This window comes from Ambystoma mexicanum, chromosome 10, assembly GCF_040938575.1.
Source record: "Ambystoma mexicanum isolate Mex_15411 chromosome 10, UKY_AmexF1_1, whole genome shotgun sequence".
Taxonomy (NCBI): Eukaryota; Metazoa; Chordata; class Amphibia; order Caudata; family Ambystomatidae; genus Ambystoma; species Ambystoma mexicanum.
Genome location: NC_090932.1, coordinates 1635742818 through 1635761400, shown reverse-complemented (window position 1 = coordinate 1635761400; position 18583 = coordinate 1635742818). Strand labels below are relative to the sequence as shown.

The 18583-nt window shown below is 46.2% G+C and overlaps 1 protein-coding gene across 2 annotated transcripts in view; it reads left to right on the top strand.

The window, feature by feature from the left end:
* The window catches only part of TBX1 (T-box transcription factor 1), a 72959-nt gene that overhangs the window by 25566 nt on the left and 28810 nt on the right, over positions 1–18583 (top strand). For both annotated transcript variants that reach the window (XM_069620046.1, XM_069620045.1), the window contains one exon: positions 6749–6850. In XM_069620046.1, coding sequence (XP_069476147.1) covers positions 6749–6850 — 102 coding nt within the window. The remainder of the gene's footprint in view (positions 1–6748; positions 6851–18583) is intronic.

Genomic DNA, 18583 nt, shown 5'->3' with positions numbered 1-18583 from the left:
CTGCCAATCCATTCCAGAGCGTTGGGGGTAAACAAACAAACAGGGGCCGGAGGCAACAATAGTTGCAAACAGTAACCCCCTGCCCCCGCTATAAATCCACTTAAACCTACCCATCTCTGGGCAGAGAGTATTTAACGCCAAACAGCGGGGTCTGTAATCCAGATATTGGACCGCTTTTCTGGGTCCCGCGTGACTGTTGCGAAGGGGCTCCCTTTCACGAGAAAGCCAAAGAAAGACCCCCCTTTGCCAGGTACGGTACGCGCGAGCGGGAGTCATAAAGCAAGTGGCTGGCAGATAGCTCCCAAAAAGCAGAACGTATACGTAACTTATATTATATATATATATATATATATATAAAAGCGAGATATAGATCGATGCGTAGTCCTAGAAAGGGCAGAACATATACGCCCCAAACGTATGCGGGCGATGGTCCCGAATAATTGGATTTTTTTGCACGGTTCAAAGTGACTTTGCACTGCTAAAAAGTGACTTTGCACTGCCGACACAAACCCTGATTCATGGAACTGTGCAAAGTGTATTTTTGTCGTGCAAAGTGCGGGCCAAGTCGGTGCATAGTCCTTGTTGCAGTACAAAAGGACTTTGCACAGACTGTGAACTTTGCATAGTCACATGAATCAGGGTTTGTGTCGGCAGTGCAACGTCACTTTTCAGCCGTGCAAAGTCACTTTGAACCGTGCAAAAAAAATCCATGAATCCGGCCCCATGTTTCTTCCTCTGCACCATGCACGCCCCCACCTATATTCTTTCAAACTGGGGGTCCAGCTCGTGACAGATTTAGTGACGAGAACAGCAGAGTAGAGAGAATACGCTGTCATTAATATGATATAAGGAGCGGAAACGTATTTGGCGCCAAAACTACATACAATACATATAAGACTGTATTCGCCATCGCCCCACCCCTGGCAAGGTGCGATACTTTTTTTTTATATCAAACACAATCATTTGATAGAAAAGGGTATGAAAATCATTATAATGACGAACACACGTGAGAATAACATGTGTGAAGTAGCACATGTGGGAATAACATTTGTGAAGTATCCAGGTCGTAAAGGGAGGATAGTGTGAGTGCCAGCTTTGCACCCGCCAGGTGACTTTATTTGTGCATAAAAAAGAGAGAGCACGGAATAAATAATGAAGCCCCCACCCGCCCCTCGCCCCACCCTCACACAGATACACAATTCAGGGACTGATATACACGCGTGTTTTTCAACGGGACTGTCCCATGTTAAAACATGTCTGTAAATCAGTCCGTCCAGTGTATAAACGTTCGTACACGAGACCCAGGTGCGTGTTTTCAACTCCAGGGGGACACGGCCTTTCACCACAAAAGCGTCCCTATTTACAGAGGCAAAAAAAGAGAAAATGTGTGTCTTGAACTAGCTAGGATAGGCGACGTGGGCGCTCAGGAACACTGAATTACAAAACACGTGCTCAATGGGACTTGTTGAACAATTTTTGAAAATCAGACACTTATATCCTATATTACGAATAACCAAGTCAGATATAGCTCAGCGAGTTTAGTTCCCTGCAAGACTGCACACTTTTTACAGTCACTTGGACTGATTCACAACCATGTTCAATGTTTTTTTTTTTTTCCCAATCAACTAAAAAGTGAACCAGTGTGCCAGAAATATAACTCCACATTTCATCTTTCTAAGGTGGAAGTAACCGAGTCATTAACACACCTGCGAAAACTGTGCTCCTGAGAGCTGTAATTTGCACTTTGCGCCTAGACTTCCCGCAGGCGCTTTGCCCGTGCATTCCTAGATGCATTTATTGGTTTCAAAATTAGCTATCGGCACGAGCCGTCTCCGGCCGAGGTTCCTGCAGGCGGTATCTCGCTGCAGAATCGAAGGGAGGTGGGCGGGGGGGGCTACATATGCGTTCATATTTGCCTTTTATACATCTAGGCGTTCAAAGTACCCAGAAAACCTCACCGTGAAGTTTCAGGGCTTTTCATAAATAGGTGTAAATACAAATAAATGCAAACTTATATTTTACCCCCCCCCCCCCCCACCACTGAAAAGTTTTCTTTTAGTTGTCTCTATCATCTAGAAGCACGAATCTTCGCCCACGGAGTTTAATTATCCGTCTACCTTTGTGAGCGAATTATATCATATTATAGACCCAGCGCACAGCGAGTTTGCATATGTTCACAGGGTGATGGTAGATTGTAGCTTCCCTGGTGTAATCGGCAGGGGTCCCTCCACCGACCCAAGCTCTGGCAGCTCTGCTCCCTCTCTGAGCCCCTCCGTGGCGGGCAGTGGGGGGGGGGCTCCACGGCGTTGCCCTGGGGTGGCTCGGGAGCAGGCGAGGGAAGGACCTTGTCGCTCTGTTTTTTGGAAAGTGCCAAAGGAATGTGAACATTGCATTCTGTGCCCGCCTGGACCCCCCTCTGAAATCGGTTTACAGAGTAAATTAGCTAAAAGCCCTTCTGAGGCATGCAGGGCGGTGGGCGGCGTGTGTTTACGGAGCTCCGCGGACCCTTTCACCTGTCCCTCTGCCCATTGTGCGGGTGACAGGGCCGGGCATCCATCGCTGAGAGCCGAGGACAGGGAGCCCTCGCCCCCATGGGCGCTAATAGGGCCACTTACACCGCCGGAGCAAAGAGGCCGTGAAGGGCCTGGGGGTGTGGGGTCAGAGAGAAGGGAGGGTGTGAGGCGGAGGAGCGAGGGGCACAGGTGGTGAAGAGGTGGGCAGTGTGGCAGGGAGGTGAGTAGACCTGAGAGGGTGAGCTGCCAGGAGAGTGGACAGTTAAATGTATTTATTTATTTATTTGCATTTATATAGGGCGCACATAGCCCAGGCGCGAACGCGGCTTGAAAGGTGGGCCAGCAGTGGGGAGAAGAGGAGGAGAAGGGGGAGGGGGATTTGGCGGATAGTGGCGAGATAGCACTGGAGGAGAAGTGTGGAGAGGAAATGACCCTGTGGTGAGAGAGGGTGCGACGAGGCGGGGTGGGTCACGATAAAATGGAGAATCGCGTATAGAGGAACGTGGTGGGAAGAGCAGCGCCGAAATACAGGAGAAGAGGTGGAGGGGGACGCCCAGGGAGAGAAGCGGTGGAGTGCAGAGAAAAGTAGTGTGAAAAGGTAGAGTTGATGAAAGGAGGGCACTGGAGTCGGAGGAAAGAGGTGGTGTGGGGCGTGAGAAAACTAGGGGTGAGTGGCGCGAGTAGGGGAACGTGGGGTGAAGGGAGAGTAGGGAGTGGTTTGGAGAGAGGGTGAGTTGGGTGAGAGGAAGAAAGTAGTGACAGATGGGGGAATGGTCTCGCAGGAAGGGAAGTGGTCTGAAAACGGGGTACGTGGTGGGGTAGGAAGAAAGTGGCGTGAGAAGGGCCGAGGGGTGTGAGAGCAGGGGGTGTTTGTGGATGGAGGGAAGGGAAGGGAAGTGAGAGGAGGGGCGAGTTATGAGGTCTTCATGGATTCGGTTGAGGTGGGTGTGTGGGGGGTGACGGTGAGAGACGCGCGTTACAGTCTCTAAAGCCAGACACGTTTGGGGCACGCTCCCTTCTGTTTGATTCTCAGCAGCACCAACAAAACACGAGCAACGTTTCGGTTGTAAAATATCGCACGTTCTCGGCGACTCCCGGCCCACACGACAACACGCGAAGACTACACGCACCCGACCGAGTCCGCGGACCGAGTCCTCGGAGTGCACATTAAATAAGTAAATAAATAAATACGTTTTTAAGGACAGCAGTGGGTTTGCAGCGTAGGTGTCCAGGCGCGCCCACCTCGAGCTGCCCTCCCACGTCCCCCGTGTGAATGTATTCGTCTCAGTGTTGTCGTGGTAGAAATCCACGGATTATGGGGGCGGAGGCGTCCGATTTCCCCCCACGACGCCCCTTCTGCGGTAGCCAGGCCTGATCCCTGCCGAGGAGTGGATAGAAAAGCAGGGCGCGGAATCCCGGGGCTGCCACGAGTGCACGCGCAGGACTGTAACTTTAGGTAAACAGTCCTGGCCAGTCCCATATTGTATCCATAAAACCAATAATCGGTGTTTGTTAATTATTCCACGACACTGCACAGGATTTAAACACCCTCCGGCGCGTGCTTTAGTTTGCCAAGTAATGTGAACATTAGCAAACGCGCCCCCGCCCACCCTCGGCGCGATGTGAAGGGAATTCGCTAATTTGTTCCAAGGACTGGAATGGGGAACAGCATGGAAGCGGCAAAGGGCAGCTGACGCGCGTGCCCCTTCGCACGAGCATTGGGTCCGCGAATCCGGGTGAATTCGAATTCTGGGCGAACCCGCAGGTTTCAGGTTTTGCTTCCAAACCGGGAACGTTTGAGAAATGTGCTTCGAAATACTACATTATGTAGCCAGGGGTGTTGCTAGGTCTGGAAAAGATCCGGAGCTACGCTAATGTCGGGACTCAGGGCTAGCTAGCCTTCAGGTCGCAGCCCTTGAGCTTCTATCTGGGGCTACAACCAAAAGACCGGGGCTACAGCCCCCTTACCACCCACCCAGCAACGCCTCTATATATAGCCCAGAGAGAGGGTGTAGAGCCCAGAAACTTCCTGCAGCGGCAAATGCAGCTCCAGAAATACTATGGGCCCGATTCATGGAATTTTTTGCACAGATTAAACTACTTTTCACTGCAAAAATACACTTAACACAGTTCCATGAATCAGGGTTTGCGTCGGCAGTGCAAAGTCACTTTTCAGCAGTGCAAAGTCACTTTGAACCTTGCAAAAAATTCCACGAATCGGGCCCTTTGCCTGCAAACAAACAGCGCAGCCTGTGCCAGCATAGCAGGATACAGAAGGCCAGGGCATTTAATCGAAAATAAACGAGAAAAGTAGAAATGTGTATTCAAAGCAAAGCTGTATACGTTCGTACTAGTTTAGCTGGGGCGGGCGTGGGGGCTCGCTGTTTAGAAATCGCAGGCACCACATGCACGTCTGCTGGGTCCAGCTTTTTCGCTGCCCTTTTTGGCTGTGGCGCTATATAAGGAAGGGGGCTTAAGAGCTTCAATGCAGCATGGAACTGTCCCACTGAAGCAGGTTTGTGTTGAGCAGAGCACATCGTGCCAGCGCTACACGGGAGGTTAATGCCCGGTCCCTATTGCATGGTTAATGCCCGGTCCCTATTGCATTTGAAGCATGGTTCACAGAAACGTTATGTAATGGCGCAATCCCATAGAAAAACGCTCAGTTAATAAGGCCCAGTGTTGTGATCAGACGCTTATAATAGTCCATGTACTTCCTGGCTATAACTTTTAAGAAACAAGAGAAAGAAATAATGACTATGAGCAAGGACCAGTATTTGATTAAAAATGAGAATTGAATAAAGCCAGCGAGTGCAGAGAGTGTGTGCGACAGATTGTGGGGGAAAAGGAATGAAAGACAAAAGGCCAGAATGGGCAGAGTAATAGCAAGGGAGACAGGAAAAGACAAGGACGAACATTGCCATCCATTGCCCACAGACACAAAAATGCTGATAGCAAATATCTTGTTAATTCTTAAGTCAAACATTTTCCAGTCCATCTTCTCATACTCTCTCAATCCATCTACTCAACCTTCCTCTACCCATCCTACACCTTCTCATTGCCCATTCCGTCATTTCCCATTCTTTCATTGCTCATTTTCTCGTACGTATCGTTATCCGTCTTCTCATTGACCATCTTCTCATCGCCCATTTTCTCATTCCTCATTTTCCCATTGCCCATATTATCATTTTCTATATTCTCATTGCCCATTTGCCTGTCCATATTATCGTTATCCATCTTCTCGTTGCCCATATTCTTCTTCTACATCCTTCTGTTTTTCCTCTTCTCATTCTCCATCTTCTCATCCTCCATCTTCGCATTACCCATTTTTTCACTGCTCATTTTCTCAGTGTCCATATCAGCACTGTTGATCTTCTCATTGCCCATATTCTCGTTGTCCATAATATCATTTTCATCTTCTCATTCTCCATCCTCTCATTGCCCATATTCTCATTGTCCATATTCTCATTGACTCTCTTCTCATCCTTCAACTTCTCAACCACCATCTTCTCACACTTGTTCTTCACATTCTCCATCACCTCATTTTCAACCTTCTCATTGCCCATATTATCATTGTCCATATTATCATTGCCTATCTTCTCATCCTCCATCTTCTCATCCTCCATCTTCTCATCCTCCATCTTCTCATCCTCCATCTTCTCACACGCCATCTTCTCACACTGCATCTTCACATTCTCCATCATCTTATTCTCAATCTGCTCATTGCCCATGTTATCATTGTCCATATTATCATTGCCTATCTTCTCATCCTCCATCTTCTCATCCCCCATCTTCTCACACGCCATCTTCTCACACTGCATCTTCACATTCTCCATCATCTTATTCTCAATCTGCTCATTGCCCATGTTATCATTGTTGAACTTCTCATTGCCCATATTGTCGTTGTCCATATTATTATTGTCTTTCGTCTCATTGCCCATATCATCATTGTGTAGCACGTCAATGTCCGTGTTGTTGTCATTGTCCAACTTCCCTTTCCTCTTCTTCTCAACCTCTGTGTTCTCTTTCTCAATGTTCCTGTCCTCCACTCTCTCGTCCTCCATCTTCTTGAACTATATCTCCATGTGCTCTCTTTTTTTGTGTATATTATATACACAAATAACTAATATGTGCTAAAACCATATTGCCTACACAAAGCTCGGGTAACAACTGTCACAGCAGCATCCAGGCTCTAATAGTTGGATAACGCCTGTTTGGTTTCTCTTTCTCTACAGGCGCATGTTCCCAACCTTCCAGGTGAAGATCTTCGGGATGGACCCCATGGCGGATTACATGTTACTCATGGATTTTGTACCAGTGGATGACAAGCGCTATAGGTGAGCCCCAAAATACCCAAACACGATTCAAAATAATTATTTTGCACGTGTGTCTTGCACTGCAGAAAAGAAACCTGTGGCGAGTGGACTTATTGACACCCAGTTGGGCAACATGAGTGCACCAATGTTACCTTTGTTCTTCCTACAATAATAACGTGTGTTCTTATATACGGTGTGATGCTGGATTCTACCTGTTTCTAAGCACTGTAATAGCACGTGTTATTATTATGAAATTTAATTGTACTTTATCAACCTAAGACGCCTCTGCATTCCAACTTGCAAAGGGCACGCTGCCCTTATGTCAGAGACCAGCGCTTTACTTGTCCGCTATCCACCCGGACGTGTAGCCCACACATCCCATTGGTGCGGCCTTGTGGGGATGTGGGTTTTAGGGAATGTGCTTGCTTTTCCGCATGCATCTGAGTCGGAGTCTGGGTGCTGAACATTTGCAGAGGCAAACATACTGTCAGCAATTGCTTGGAAGTCTGCATACCTGTTGGGCAGTGCTGAATTATCCATCAGGAAAGTAGGCACCGGTCTATGGGCCCCACTCCTTTTAGAGGCCCCACGACAATGGATCAAAATAAAGCAGTGTAGAAAATGTAAAACGTATTAGGCGATAATTTGTGGGGTGGGAGGGGGGCAACATTTGGACTGCCTTGGGGCCTCCGCAGGCTTTAATACGGTACTGGTTTTGGTAAAGAGTGGTCTGCGGTGGTGTGTGTGTGTAAATACGCAGGCATGTTTCTGTGTATGCATGTTCTAAGTGGCCGTGTGCATGTTTTACATCAAAGCGGAATGTTCACACGGTACCTTTAAACATATTTTCTCCCTCCTGTGGAGATGCACGGGTCTCGATGACGCCCTCATGATGATATTTTACACTTGATGAAATAGGTCGGGTTCTTAATGATGTCACTGGTAGCTTTAATTTAAAACCAATTTTTTAAAGCAATACTACAGCAGTGAGGGCCTTAACGATGGGTCCCGGTGCCGTTACCACCCGCTCCATCCCGTCCGATCGGGTATTATTGCTATTAGCACGCTGGGTTTGCAATCCTTGTGGCGTCCCATTTATTGATTCAAAATACTTACTTAAGATGGCCGCCATGGATCAGGAAGGCAGGGCTCCATATGGAGCCCCTCTTTTATTTCCATGGTGGCCTGCATGGACATGAACCGTCACCAGCAGCAGCAGGTGACACTGCTGAAGAAATCAGGTAAGTGGTTCTGGGGGTTAGAGGGACAGGTCAGGAAGTGAGAGTGGGGGAAAGATGGCAGAGCGGGGGAAGCAGCCATGTGGTTGCTTGGAACGCAGGCTTGGATCAGTACACTCCGCCCGCGACCCAAACAACCTGATTGGCTGCGTCCCCCGCTCTTGGTGCTAATGAACTTTAATGTGTAAGTAGCAAACAAACTTCACCTTGTCAGTCACCCCTGAAAGTAAGATGGGGGACGAGTATTGTGACGTCACAAACGCACGAAGCCTGGACAATGCCTTGTCGCCTAGCAACAGCAGAAAGTAACAGTCGCAGACACAAACCAAAACAAGGAAGCAGGCCCGCACAGAGGGTAACTTTTTTGTGAATCGGCACAGCCTCCTCCTGGTGTAAATTAAGAGTAAATCAGACTTACTCCTATTAACTTCTTTGTGAATCAGGCCTGGTAGTTCTAACGTATTTGGTCATGTAGTGCAGCAGTGGGTTCATCTGCTTGCGGCGGCGAGGTCACCAGAAACATGTCACAGTCATTAATTTGAGGGGCTGGCATGATCCCGGTTTATAGTCAAAAAGTCGAAAACATAATGTCGAATAGCAAAAATGTCGAAAAAAAAATGTCGAATGTAAAAAAGTCGAAAAAACATACATATAATAGGAAAAGTCATAATTTTGAAAAAAAAATGTCGAAAAAAAAATTGAAAACCCAAAACACTCTTTTTTTTTTTTTTACCCAGATAGTAACATTTATTATGGGGGGGGTCACCCCCCAACCCCACCATCCCAAACCCCTACCCCAACCCCCCCCTCCTCCCCATCCCCCCCACCCCCCATACCTTTAATTATTTTTAAAAAATCTTTAATATAATATTAAATAATTAATTAATTATTTAAAAAACCATCCCAAACCCCTATCCCCAACCCCCCCCCATCCTCCCCATCACCCCCACCCCCCATGGAAATACCTTTAATTATTTTTAAAAAAAAGTTTAATAAAATATTTATTATTAACACATAAAATCGAAAAAAGTCGAAAAAAAGTCGACATTTTTGTTTTTCGACATTTTTGTTTTTCGACTAAATATTTTCGACATTTTTACTTTCGAATATATTGTATTCGAAATTATGACTGGATACCCATGATCCCATAGATGATCAGTCCCAGCCAATAGAAAACGGAAACCAAAATCCACGCAACATTAAAAAGAGCAGATGACGTGTGCATTCTGCTCCCGTGACATCATCTCCCCGCGCGGCCTTTGGCCTTCTGCTCGTGCTTGCCTGGCAGGGAACTTTCCATGGCACGCTCATAAGACCAGGATACGAAGGAACCCAGTGGTTGTGTTTGCACGCGCTTCTTTCTGCGCACAGATGCACATATGTGGGTGGGTTTGTAGAAATATGAATACAAAATGCAGATTTTTAAGATGACAAAAATGAGATCAATTCTGGTCTTAATATGCACACTTTCTGTTGGCGCTTCATCTACAGCTTTTCATCGCTTTTCATTACTTCTTTTATTTTTTTACTTTTGGGCTCCTGTAAAGGTTATTTCTTTTATTTTTACCACTGCCAGTTATTTTGGCATTTTAATGTCAGCTCTTGACAGGAATTTAGACACCATCTTACTTTTTTAATCTTAACTTCTTTGAAAATGCTGTTTTCTATTTAAATCCTTTTTTTTATTTAATTGAGTGAATGTTGTGGCATGTATCTCGCTGTACAAAGGACAGCATTAAGTGGTCTCACGTGCAACAGATTATAAAAACCCTAAAAAAAAAAACACGAATAAGGCAGTGTTCGGGCTCGCAGTTGGACGATAAACAGTTGCGGGGGCGTACACAGAAAATGCAGCAGATCTGGTAATGTCAGGTAACCCCTGGGGTGCCTGTTCAGAAAATATGTGTAACACGTGGTACACTATAAGGAGCACTGTGCTAGAACACCTGCTATTACAGTGCTTGAAAGCGGTATGGATACAGCATAAAGCGCTATGTACAGGCCCACATTATCAATCGTATTAGCATCGTGCAAAGCTTCTGGCTGCACAGTGCACGCCGCGATCAAGTCGGCCAGCATTACCCCAGAATACTGGACTGCCCTGGCCTGTTGGACCAGCCTTGGAGGCTAGTCTGAGCCTGGCTTTGTTATGTGAGAGTGTCAGTATAATAAAAGAGGGGGGACATGGGAAACAGTGTTTACACGTGTGTTGCTTGAGTGACAAGTAAACATTGGAAGCGTCGAATATAGAACATAACCCCGCAGTCAGTTACATGTTGTGTTAGAATCAATATGGAGTAGACACTGCGCTCCACCTGGAGAATAACTCACGGACAACGTGCGCTGCTTGGAGGCAAGACGCTGTGCAGCAACGCGGGTTCGATCCCCGCGTTCGCCTTTAGAAACTTCTGAGCGCGTTATAAATAACCAATTGTAATTAATATAATTACAATTATAAACACATCGCCTCCAGGTGCTGGGCTAGTGGGGAGAGAAGGGAAAATGAAAGATAGCTTCGCAGTACTTTTGTTACACTATTGTAACTTATCTTGTGACACAATGTGAATAAAGAAAGCACGTGTGCACTTTTGGGAGCTTACCCCCCCCCCCCTCCCACCCTCCGCCTCCCACACACACCAGTGCAAATCTAGTCTATTTTTCGTACTATTCATTCGAATCCCCCATGTTCAGACTGCGTGTGCGGAGTTCATTATTTTATGGAAAGTGTGTGAAAGCGCCTGTGCAGTGCGTCTGTGATTGTTGGCGCGCGCGAGGGACCCCCAGCAGCTTCATAAAGTCGTGTGGTCGTTGCATCGAGGCGGGGCCCGTGAGGGTGGCTGGGGGGCATTGCCCAGGTCGTCCACCACCGCCACACCCTCTGCCCCTCTCCTGCAAACACAAACATATATATGCTCTTTAATGTGGGCAGAAGTTGGGGGAGACAGCGGTCTACAGGGGCCTGCTTAATTGCAGATTTGTACTGAGAGGAGAGAGAAACAGGAGAATCGTGAATTCTGTTAAGAGTCGCGGCCTCCCCGCAGGGGGTCACGTCCTGGCGAGGCTCTTAAAAGCCCCGTGTTCGTGCACCAGCGGCAGGGGGCGGTCGCGCCCTCCCATACGGCTTTACAGGGACACAAACCGCTGGTTCTCACACACGCGTGTTGAACACACGCGTGTTTGCACAGTGCTGGCCGGGCAGGACCCCTGCAGCCGCTGTGAGGGCACCGGCGGGGGGGGGGGGGGGGGTCTTCGGAGCATCTGTAAAATATAGAAACGTCTACATCTAAATCTAGAGCCAGATACGTCCCTATGCAGGAAACTGTCACGAGTGCGGTAACAATAGAGGACGTTTTACAGTGCTTTGAAGCCCGAGGAATCCGGAAAGAAGCGCTACTCAGAAGGATTTACCATTGAGGCTATCGCCGTTTATAGAATACAACGACGTCAAAGCCGGCTCCTAAGCCAATATGTAAAACTACGAAGGCGAGAAGGCTACAAATAAATAAAACAGGCCGGTTTATGAAAGTCTTGAGTTTGCCTTTTCTGGAAAAAAGTGGGTGTTTGTGCTGTGGCAGTCCAAGAAATGACCCCGCCTCTTACCGAAAGTTACACTTGCTGGACTCGTAAAATAGAAGCCATACCGCGTTTGTACATATGTCATTGGTCAAATTAAATTCTCACTTACTTCAAAGAGTTTAGGGTCGTCCTTGGTCATCTAGTCCCGCGTTTCCCGTGGGTGATTTAATTTTCAAATGTAGAGGTCGCTTTGTGGCAGGGAAAGCGCAAGTGTTGCCGTGGCGCGCAAGTGTTGCCCTGGCGCGCAAGTGTTGCCGTGGCGCGCAAGCATGGTCGCGCTCATTCCTGGCGAGCGCACTAGTGTGTTTGTGCGCTAAAAATTCCACGATTCAGGCCCTAAAAAGTGCTCTTCATTCGCAGAGACTCTAAAATGCTCATTTAAGAAATTCAGCCAATCTCGAGGCATGCGAACGCAGCTGTGATTCGCCTTCTGCAACCCTTTGGCGCCTTCTGCTCCCCGTTGCCGTGCACACCCGTGTATGGAAAATAGTTTTAAAACGACCATACGATAACACGTACAAATATTGTTTTTTTATTTATTTTTTTAGCTCTACCTCACTTCCTTAAAGCAGCGGCGCGCCTTCCGCTATTATGCAAAAACGACATCATTACAGCGCCGTTCACGGCTATTTGTGTTTGATCGGGCGCATATATTTTCTGCCAGGTCTTGTACACAAAATACATATAGGTATTCCAAAGTCAGGTGTCAAGTACCCCGCTAAAGGAAGATTTCGGGTATATTTGAAGTCCTTTTCCTCCTATCCAAAACCAGCTAAATACCCCCCACCCCAAACCGACCAGAGCAAAGAAGGGGTGATTGAGCTAACGGGGGGAAATATCGGTGCGATGGGGGGCACACAGGAGAGGTGGTCCGGACAGATCCACCGCGAACCCTAAGTTTGCTTTATAAGAAAAGAGGTTACACTTACAGTACAACTACGAGTCCCAGCGTGCAACTGGAAACGCAGGCCTGGCACGCAGCGTCACGCAAGACGCGGGACAAGTGGCAGCGGAAGCAATGCACGACCCCCCCCCCCTCGCCCCCCACTGCCTTGTTAATTCATTACACGCAGACACTCCGTGGTCTCCAATTCTACACTCCAGGGTTTTATAAATTAGCTAATTGGGAGCACCGTGATTTTATTTTTTTTTAAAAAGCAATTTCACTTTCAACCCGACTTATTTGTACAATGTTGAAAATCTTTGCTCCGGAAACAAAATAATGTCTGGGCGGAGGGCCCGCCTCCAACTTCTGCCGAATTCGGCCCGCATTTTCGTTCTCCTCCAGAAAGTCGACCTTTCAAACTGCCTCTTATTTCATTTGAAAGCGAGAGGGGGAGCAGGGGGCAGTAAATTGAGATGTCCCCCCCCCCCCACGGCTCCTTTCAGGTAGTACAAATCAGCGCAGTTCAGTAAAAAGTGACCTCGTAAAGTGAAAATAAAGCGCTTTCTTCCTAATACTTCCCTGCTGACATAAGCGCTATATTCGTACAAGCTTTGACCTTGAAAATAAAGGGCACGCAGTAAAGCCGGAAGTTTCCGTTGATGAGAGTTTATAAACTACGTGTATCGGATACATATGAACACATGTTCGGGCCTTGGTGTGACGTTGGCTAAACGCCGTGAAAATGACTATTCGCTCCTCCTCTTATTGCTAACAAGTTATATTTGGTCAGGCCAAACTGATGGCAATTTAAAACCTTATGCAATGTTGGATCCGAGTTATATGATGAGAGCATTTGCCAGGTCTTTAACATGAGTTCGCAATAAAGGCGCCGCGGTAGGCCCAGGAACGCGCGGCCGGGGCCCAGGAACGCGCGGCCATTTTATTCACACCGGCTTCCAGGCGCTCTGGAATAAAGCGCTTCCTTGCTGGGCCTGCGTTCCCTAAACCCAAACTGCAGATCTATCTCCTTGCTCACCCACCCCGCCCACCCTACACCCCCAAAGCCCCAGCGGAGCTGTCACTCTCTCTTGAGAGTAAATAACACCGTCTTCGGCCAAGGTAACAAGCACACATTTTAAGAGGGACGTAGGTCTGAGTGTGTGTGTGTGTGTGTGGGCGCGTGTAGGGGTGTGGGTGTGAATGTGTGCATGCGTGTAGGGTTGTGAACGTGTGTGCATAGGTGTGTGTGTATGCTGCGTTAAAACACACCCGTTAAAGGCACTTTGACTTACATCGACTGCAAAGCACAGTCACCGAGCGTTTTTCAATGGGATTGCACCATTATAAAACACTTCTGTGAATCCGGCCCAAAGTGCGCTGCTCAAAGACCCCACTCCCCGAAGCTTGCCCCTCCATCTGCCCCCCCCCCCCCCCCCAGGGCGAAAGGAATTCCGAGGCCCACACATTACAGAGTTTCTTCGTTTGTTTATGATGGCAAAATAACATTTCCTAAAGCAGGTAAAGGGACGGGCAGTGTATTTCGCTCACAGCACAGAAATGAAGCAGCCAAGGCTTCCTGGGCGGCACAGCACCTTGTTTGAACCCCCCGAGTGGGGAGCAGAGGGGAGCGGCAGAACACCCCTCCCCCGCACACAGCTGCGAGATATTAAAGTCAGCCCTTTGTGCAGCCGTGTGCACTTAGTGTCCCCGCGCGCCGCATACGCCACGTGCAGCGGCCCCCACCCCGCAGGGCTGCATGGATTACCAGGGGCTTGATATATTTGTCCAGTTAAGTTTATGCAGAATACATGAGAGCCCCACTGTAGGGTGGGTAAATATTTAGACATTTTCCAATTCTGGTGGGAAGGGGGGGGGTGCAGAAATGGGTTAAAGGAGAAGCCTGCCAGCAAGAACGCAAGCCAGAGCAGAAAGTGAAGTACATTAACCAGAGGGCGCTGCTGCGGAACTGCGGGAGCGCGCCGCCGCCCTGTGGGTGACAGCTAGAATCACAGGGGTGACCCAGGGGACCCTGCAAACTCTCCATTCATGAAAGGCAGGGGATATGGACAGTCATGGGCAGCTTAACTCGACGCGTTCCCGTTCATGTCCCCCATAAGCCCATGTCCCCCATAATGCAATTCTGCACGTCATTGTGAATCCCTTCTCTCATAATATGCATGTGCTCATGGGCTTTGCAAAGGGAACGAGCCGAATTAAGTTGGTCATGACTTCCCGCATCCGCTGAATTTCAAGGGTTTTGTGTTAAATCTGCACAATTTATCTGCACCTTAACTCGATGTTTTATTCAGTGAATTTCAAGGGTTTTGTTATACCATGTTTTTTTTACAGGCCATAAGCCATGGTATTCGCCCATCACAGTTGGTCTCTGCCTTTCGGCTGCGGCCCCTTTACATGTTGCCCCAATAGCTTTTTTCCGGTCCCACTAGCCATGGCCTTTGGCCGTGGCCCCTTTGCATATTGCTCCAGTAGGTTTCCTAAACAGGCCCACTAATCCATGGCCGTGAGCCGTGGCCACACCACTATGTTTCTGTTGGGCACACTGGCCACGGCCAGTGGCCACAGACTTTCGCCGTCATCCCTTGACGTGTTGCCTAAATACGTTTTGTTTGGACATACTTTCCATAAAGCAGCATTCGGTTCCTGAAAGTAACCCAGTGGCCATTCTCTTCAGCAACACCCATTACCCCCGCCTCACTGTAGCTGTAACTTTCCACTTTTTTTGTATTGCCCATATTTTTAACTCTCTTAAAAAAAAAAACACTTGTCCCCAAGTATTTATATTGGAAAGTCCATTTGAGCCAAGTCACACATTCCACATTTGGGATAATGTGCATACCCACAATGCCTTGCTGATGTGGCTTCCAGCGGTGGTTACTAGGTAGTGTTGGAATGTGGAACTTAGCCCAATGAACCATGGTACTTTCACATTTCACTTAAAAGGGTTTTTATCAGGCTGTTTAAACCCACCATATCCTTTAGGTGTTTTGTATGTGTGTGTGTAGTGTATAGCATACTTCCCAAGATGCTACAAACCTGAAATTTGGCATGTGGGTAGATTCCATGGTGTAGACTATGTAAACAGTATGCATTATATTTTTTCCAAATTTGGGTTTTATTACAGCGTTGTTTCAAAGGGTTCGGGTATGCTTGGATACGGGTGTGTGTCTGTTCGAAATGTTCAGCATACTTCCCAACATGCTACAAATTTGAAATGTGGCATTTTGGTCGGTTCCATGGTGTAGACAATGTAAACAGTATAAAATATACATTTTTCTAATTAGATTTTTTAAAGCGTTTTATTTAAGTGGTCTGCATGTGTGTGTCTGTGCCAAATGTTCAGCATACTTCTGAACATGCTACAAACCTGAAATGTGGCATGTGGGTAGGTTCCATGGTGTAGACAATGTAAACAGTATAAAATATACATTTTTCTAATTTGATTTTTTAAAGCGTTTTATTTAATCGGTCTGCATATGTGTGTGTGTGTCTGTCCCAAATGTTCAGCATACTTCCCAACATGCTACAAATTTGAAATGTGGCATTTTGGTCGGTTCCATGGTGTAGACAATATAAACAGTATAAAATATACATTTTTCTAATTTGTTTTTTTAAAGCGTTTTATTTAATCGGTCTGCATATGTGTGTGTGTGTCTGTCCCAAATGTTCAGCATACTTCCCAACATGCTACAAACCTGAAATGTGGCATGTGGGTGAGTTCCATGGTGTAGACAATGTAAAAAGTATAAAATATACATTTTTCTAATTTGGGTTTTTTAAAGAGTTGTTTAAGCCTTCTGCAATGCTTGGATGTGTGCGTGTGTGTGTCTGTTCGAAATGTTTTGCATACTTCAGAACATGCTACAAACCTCAAACTTGGCATATGGGCAGGTTCCATGGTGTAGACAATGCAAAAAGTATCAAAAATGTACATTTTTATAATTTACGTTTTTAAAGCGTTTTTTTAAGCAGTCTGCTATGCTTGGATATTTGCGTGTGTCTGTTTGAAATGTTCAGCATACTTCCCAACATGCTACAAACCTGAATTGTGGCATGTGGGTGGATTCCATGGCTTAGATAATGTAAAAAGTCTAACATATACCTTTGTCTATTTTTTATTTTTGGGAGATATTTTTGGATTTGTGTGTGTGTGTCTGTTCGAAATGTTGAGCATACTTCTGAACATGACACAAACCTGAAATTTGGCATGTGGGTAGGTTCCATGATGTAGACAATGTAAAATGTATAAATTATACATTTTTCTAATTTGGGTTTTTAAAAAAAGCTTTTTTTAAGCAGTCTGCAATGCTTAGATATGTGTGTGTGTGTCTGTTCAAAATGTTCAGCATACATCACAACATGCTAATAACCTGAAATGTGGCATGTGGGTGGGTTCCATGGTGTAGACAATGTAAACAGTATACAATATAATGTTTTCAAATTTTATTTTTTTAAGCATTTTATTCAAGCGATCTGCAATGCTTTGATATGTGTGTGTCTGTTTGAAATGTTCAGCACACTTCCCACCATGCAACAAACCTGAAATTTGTCATGTGGGAGGGTTCCATGGTGTAGATAATGTAAAATGTATAACATGTACATTTCTATATTTTTTTATTTTTGTGGGAAATTTTGTGGATATGTGTGTGTGTGTTCGTAATATTCAGCATTCTTCTGAACATGCTACAAACCTCACATGTGCCATGTGGGTACGTTCCATGGTGTAGACAATGTACAAAGTATAAAATATAAATTTTTCTAATTTGTTTTTTTTTAAAGCATTTTTTAATCGGTCTGCAATGCTTGGATATGTGTGTGTGTCTTTTCTAAATGTTAAGCATACTTCCCAACACGCTAAAAACCTGAAATTTGGCATGTGGGTGGGTTCCATGGTGTAGATAATGGAAAAGGTACAACATACGTTTGTCTATTTTTTTATTTTTTGGGGAAATTTGTGGATATGTGTGTGTGTGTCTTTTTTCAAAATGGTCAGCATACTTCCGAACATGCTACAAACTTTAAATTTGATATGTGGATAGGTTCCTTGGTGCAGACAAGTAAAACGTATAAAATATAAATATACCTTTGTCTAATTATTTTTATTTTAGTAGCATTTACCGTGCAAAGGGGTACAACTTCTATTATATATATTGCAAAAGCGTTCTTCAATGGTAAGTTTCCATTGAAAAACACTCTGTAAATCAACTTCAGAGTGTCCTTTTACAATCAAGCAGATATACTGTTGGCGCTTTTACTTGTCAAAGAATAAAGGATTTTCATAGAGCGCTGCTTACCAGCTTCCTACCTTATCTAAGTGAGTATTACAAAGTTTAATGACTCGGGAGAATAGCTCAGTGGCAATGTGCTCACCTTGGAAGCAAGACAATGCGGAGCCACAGGGGTTCGATCCCTGGGTCAGTGCTTAGAAACCTCTAGGTATTAAGCACGTGATAAATAACCAATTACCATTACTTCTTTTACTGAAGGTTAAATTAATTTGCAGGACTCAAACGTAAGCGTGTAACTTGCCAGGTGTATTTGCTGTGTCATTAAAAAAACAATGTACTATGCAGTCTTTCTAAATATTGATGATTATTAATATCACACATGGCACTTTCTATTAGATAACCCACCCAGCAAAAGGCTTGGCATCATCGGAACCGCCAAAGGGACCCGCTATTGATGCCAATTTTCTACTTACATCCGATATATTAGGATCTTTCCCCGGGTTGCCTCTGTTGGGATTGTCCAGTGAACTGCATCACAGCCTCCAGAGGAGTGTCCTGGGAGTGCCCTGGGGTGGCACGTGATACCCCTGTAATTTGACTGGCCACCCCAGGTGCCACTCCATCATCCTAAACTATGATCGTTATGTGTGTGTGTGTGCCCGTACTTCATGCCACCCCTGCATAGGCCAGTGCCCCAGAGGGCCCACCCCAGTCAAAAGAATCTGGGTACGCCTCTGGCAGCCTCGCCTCCACCCCGGACCAGTCTAAGCATTTAACTGCCTGTTTATTTAGAGGGCTAGTCCAAGGC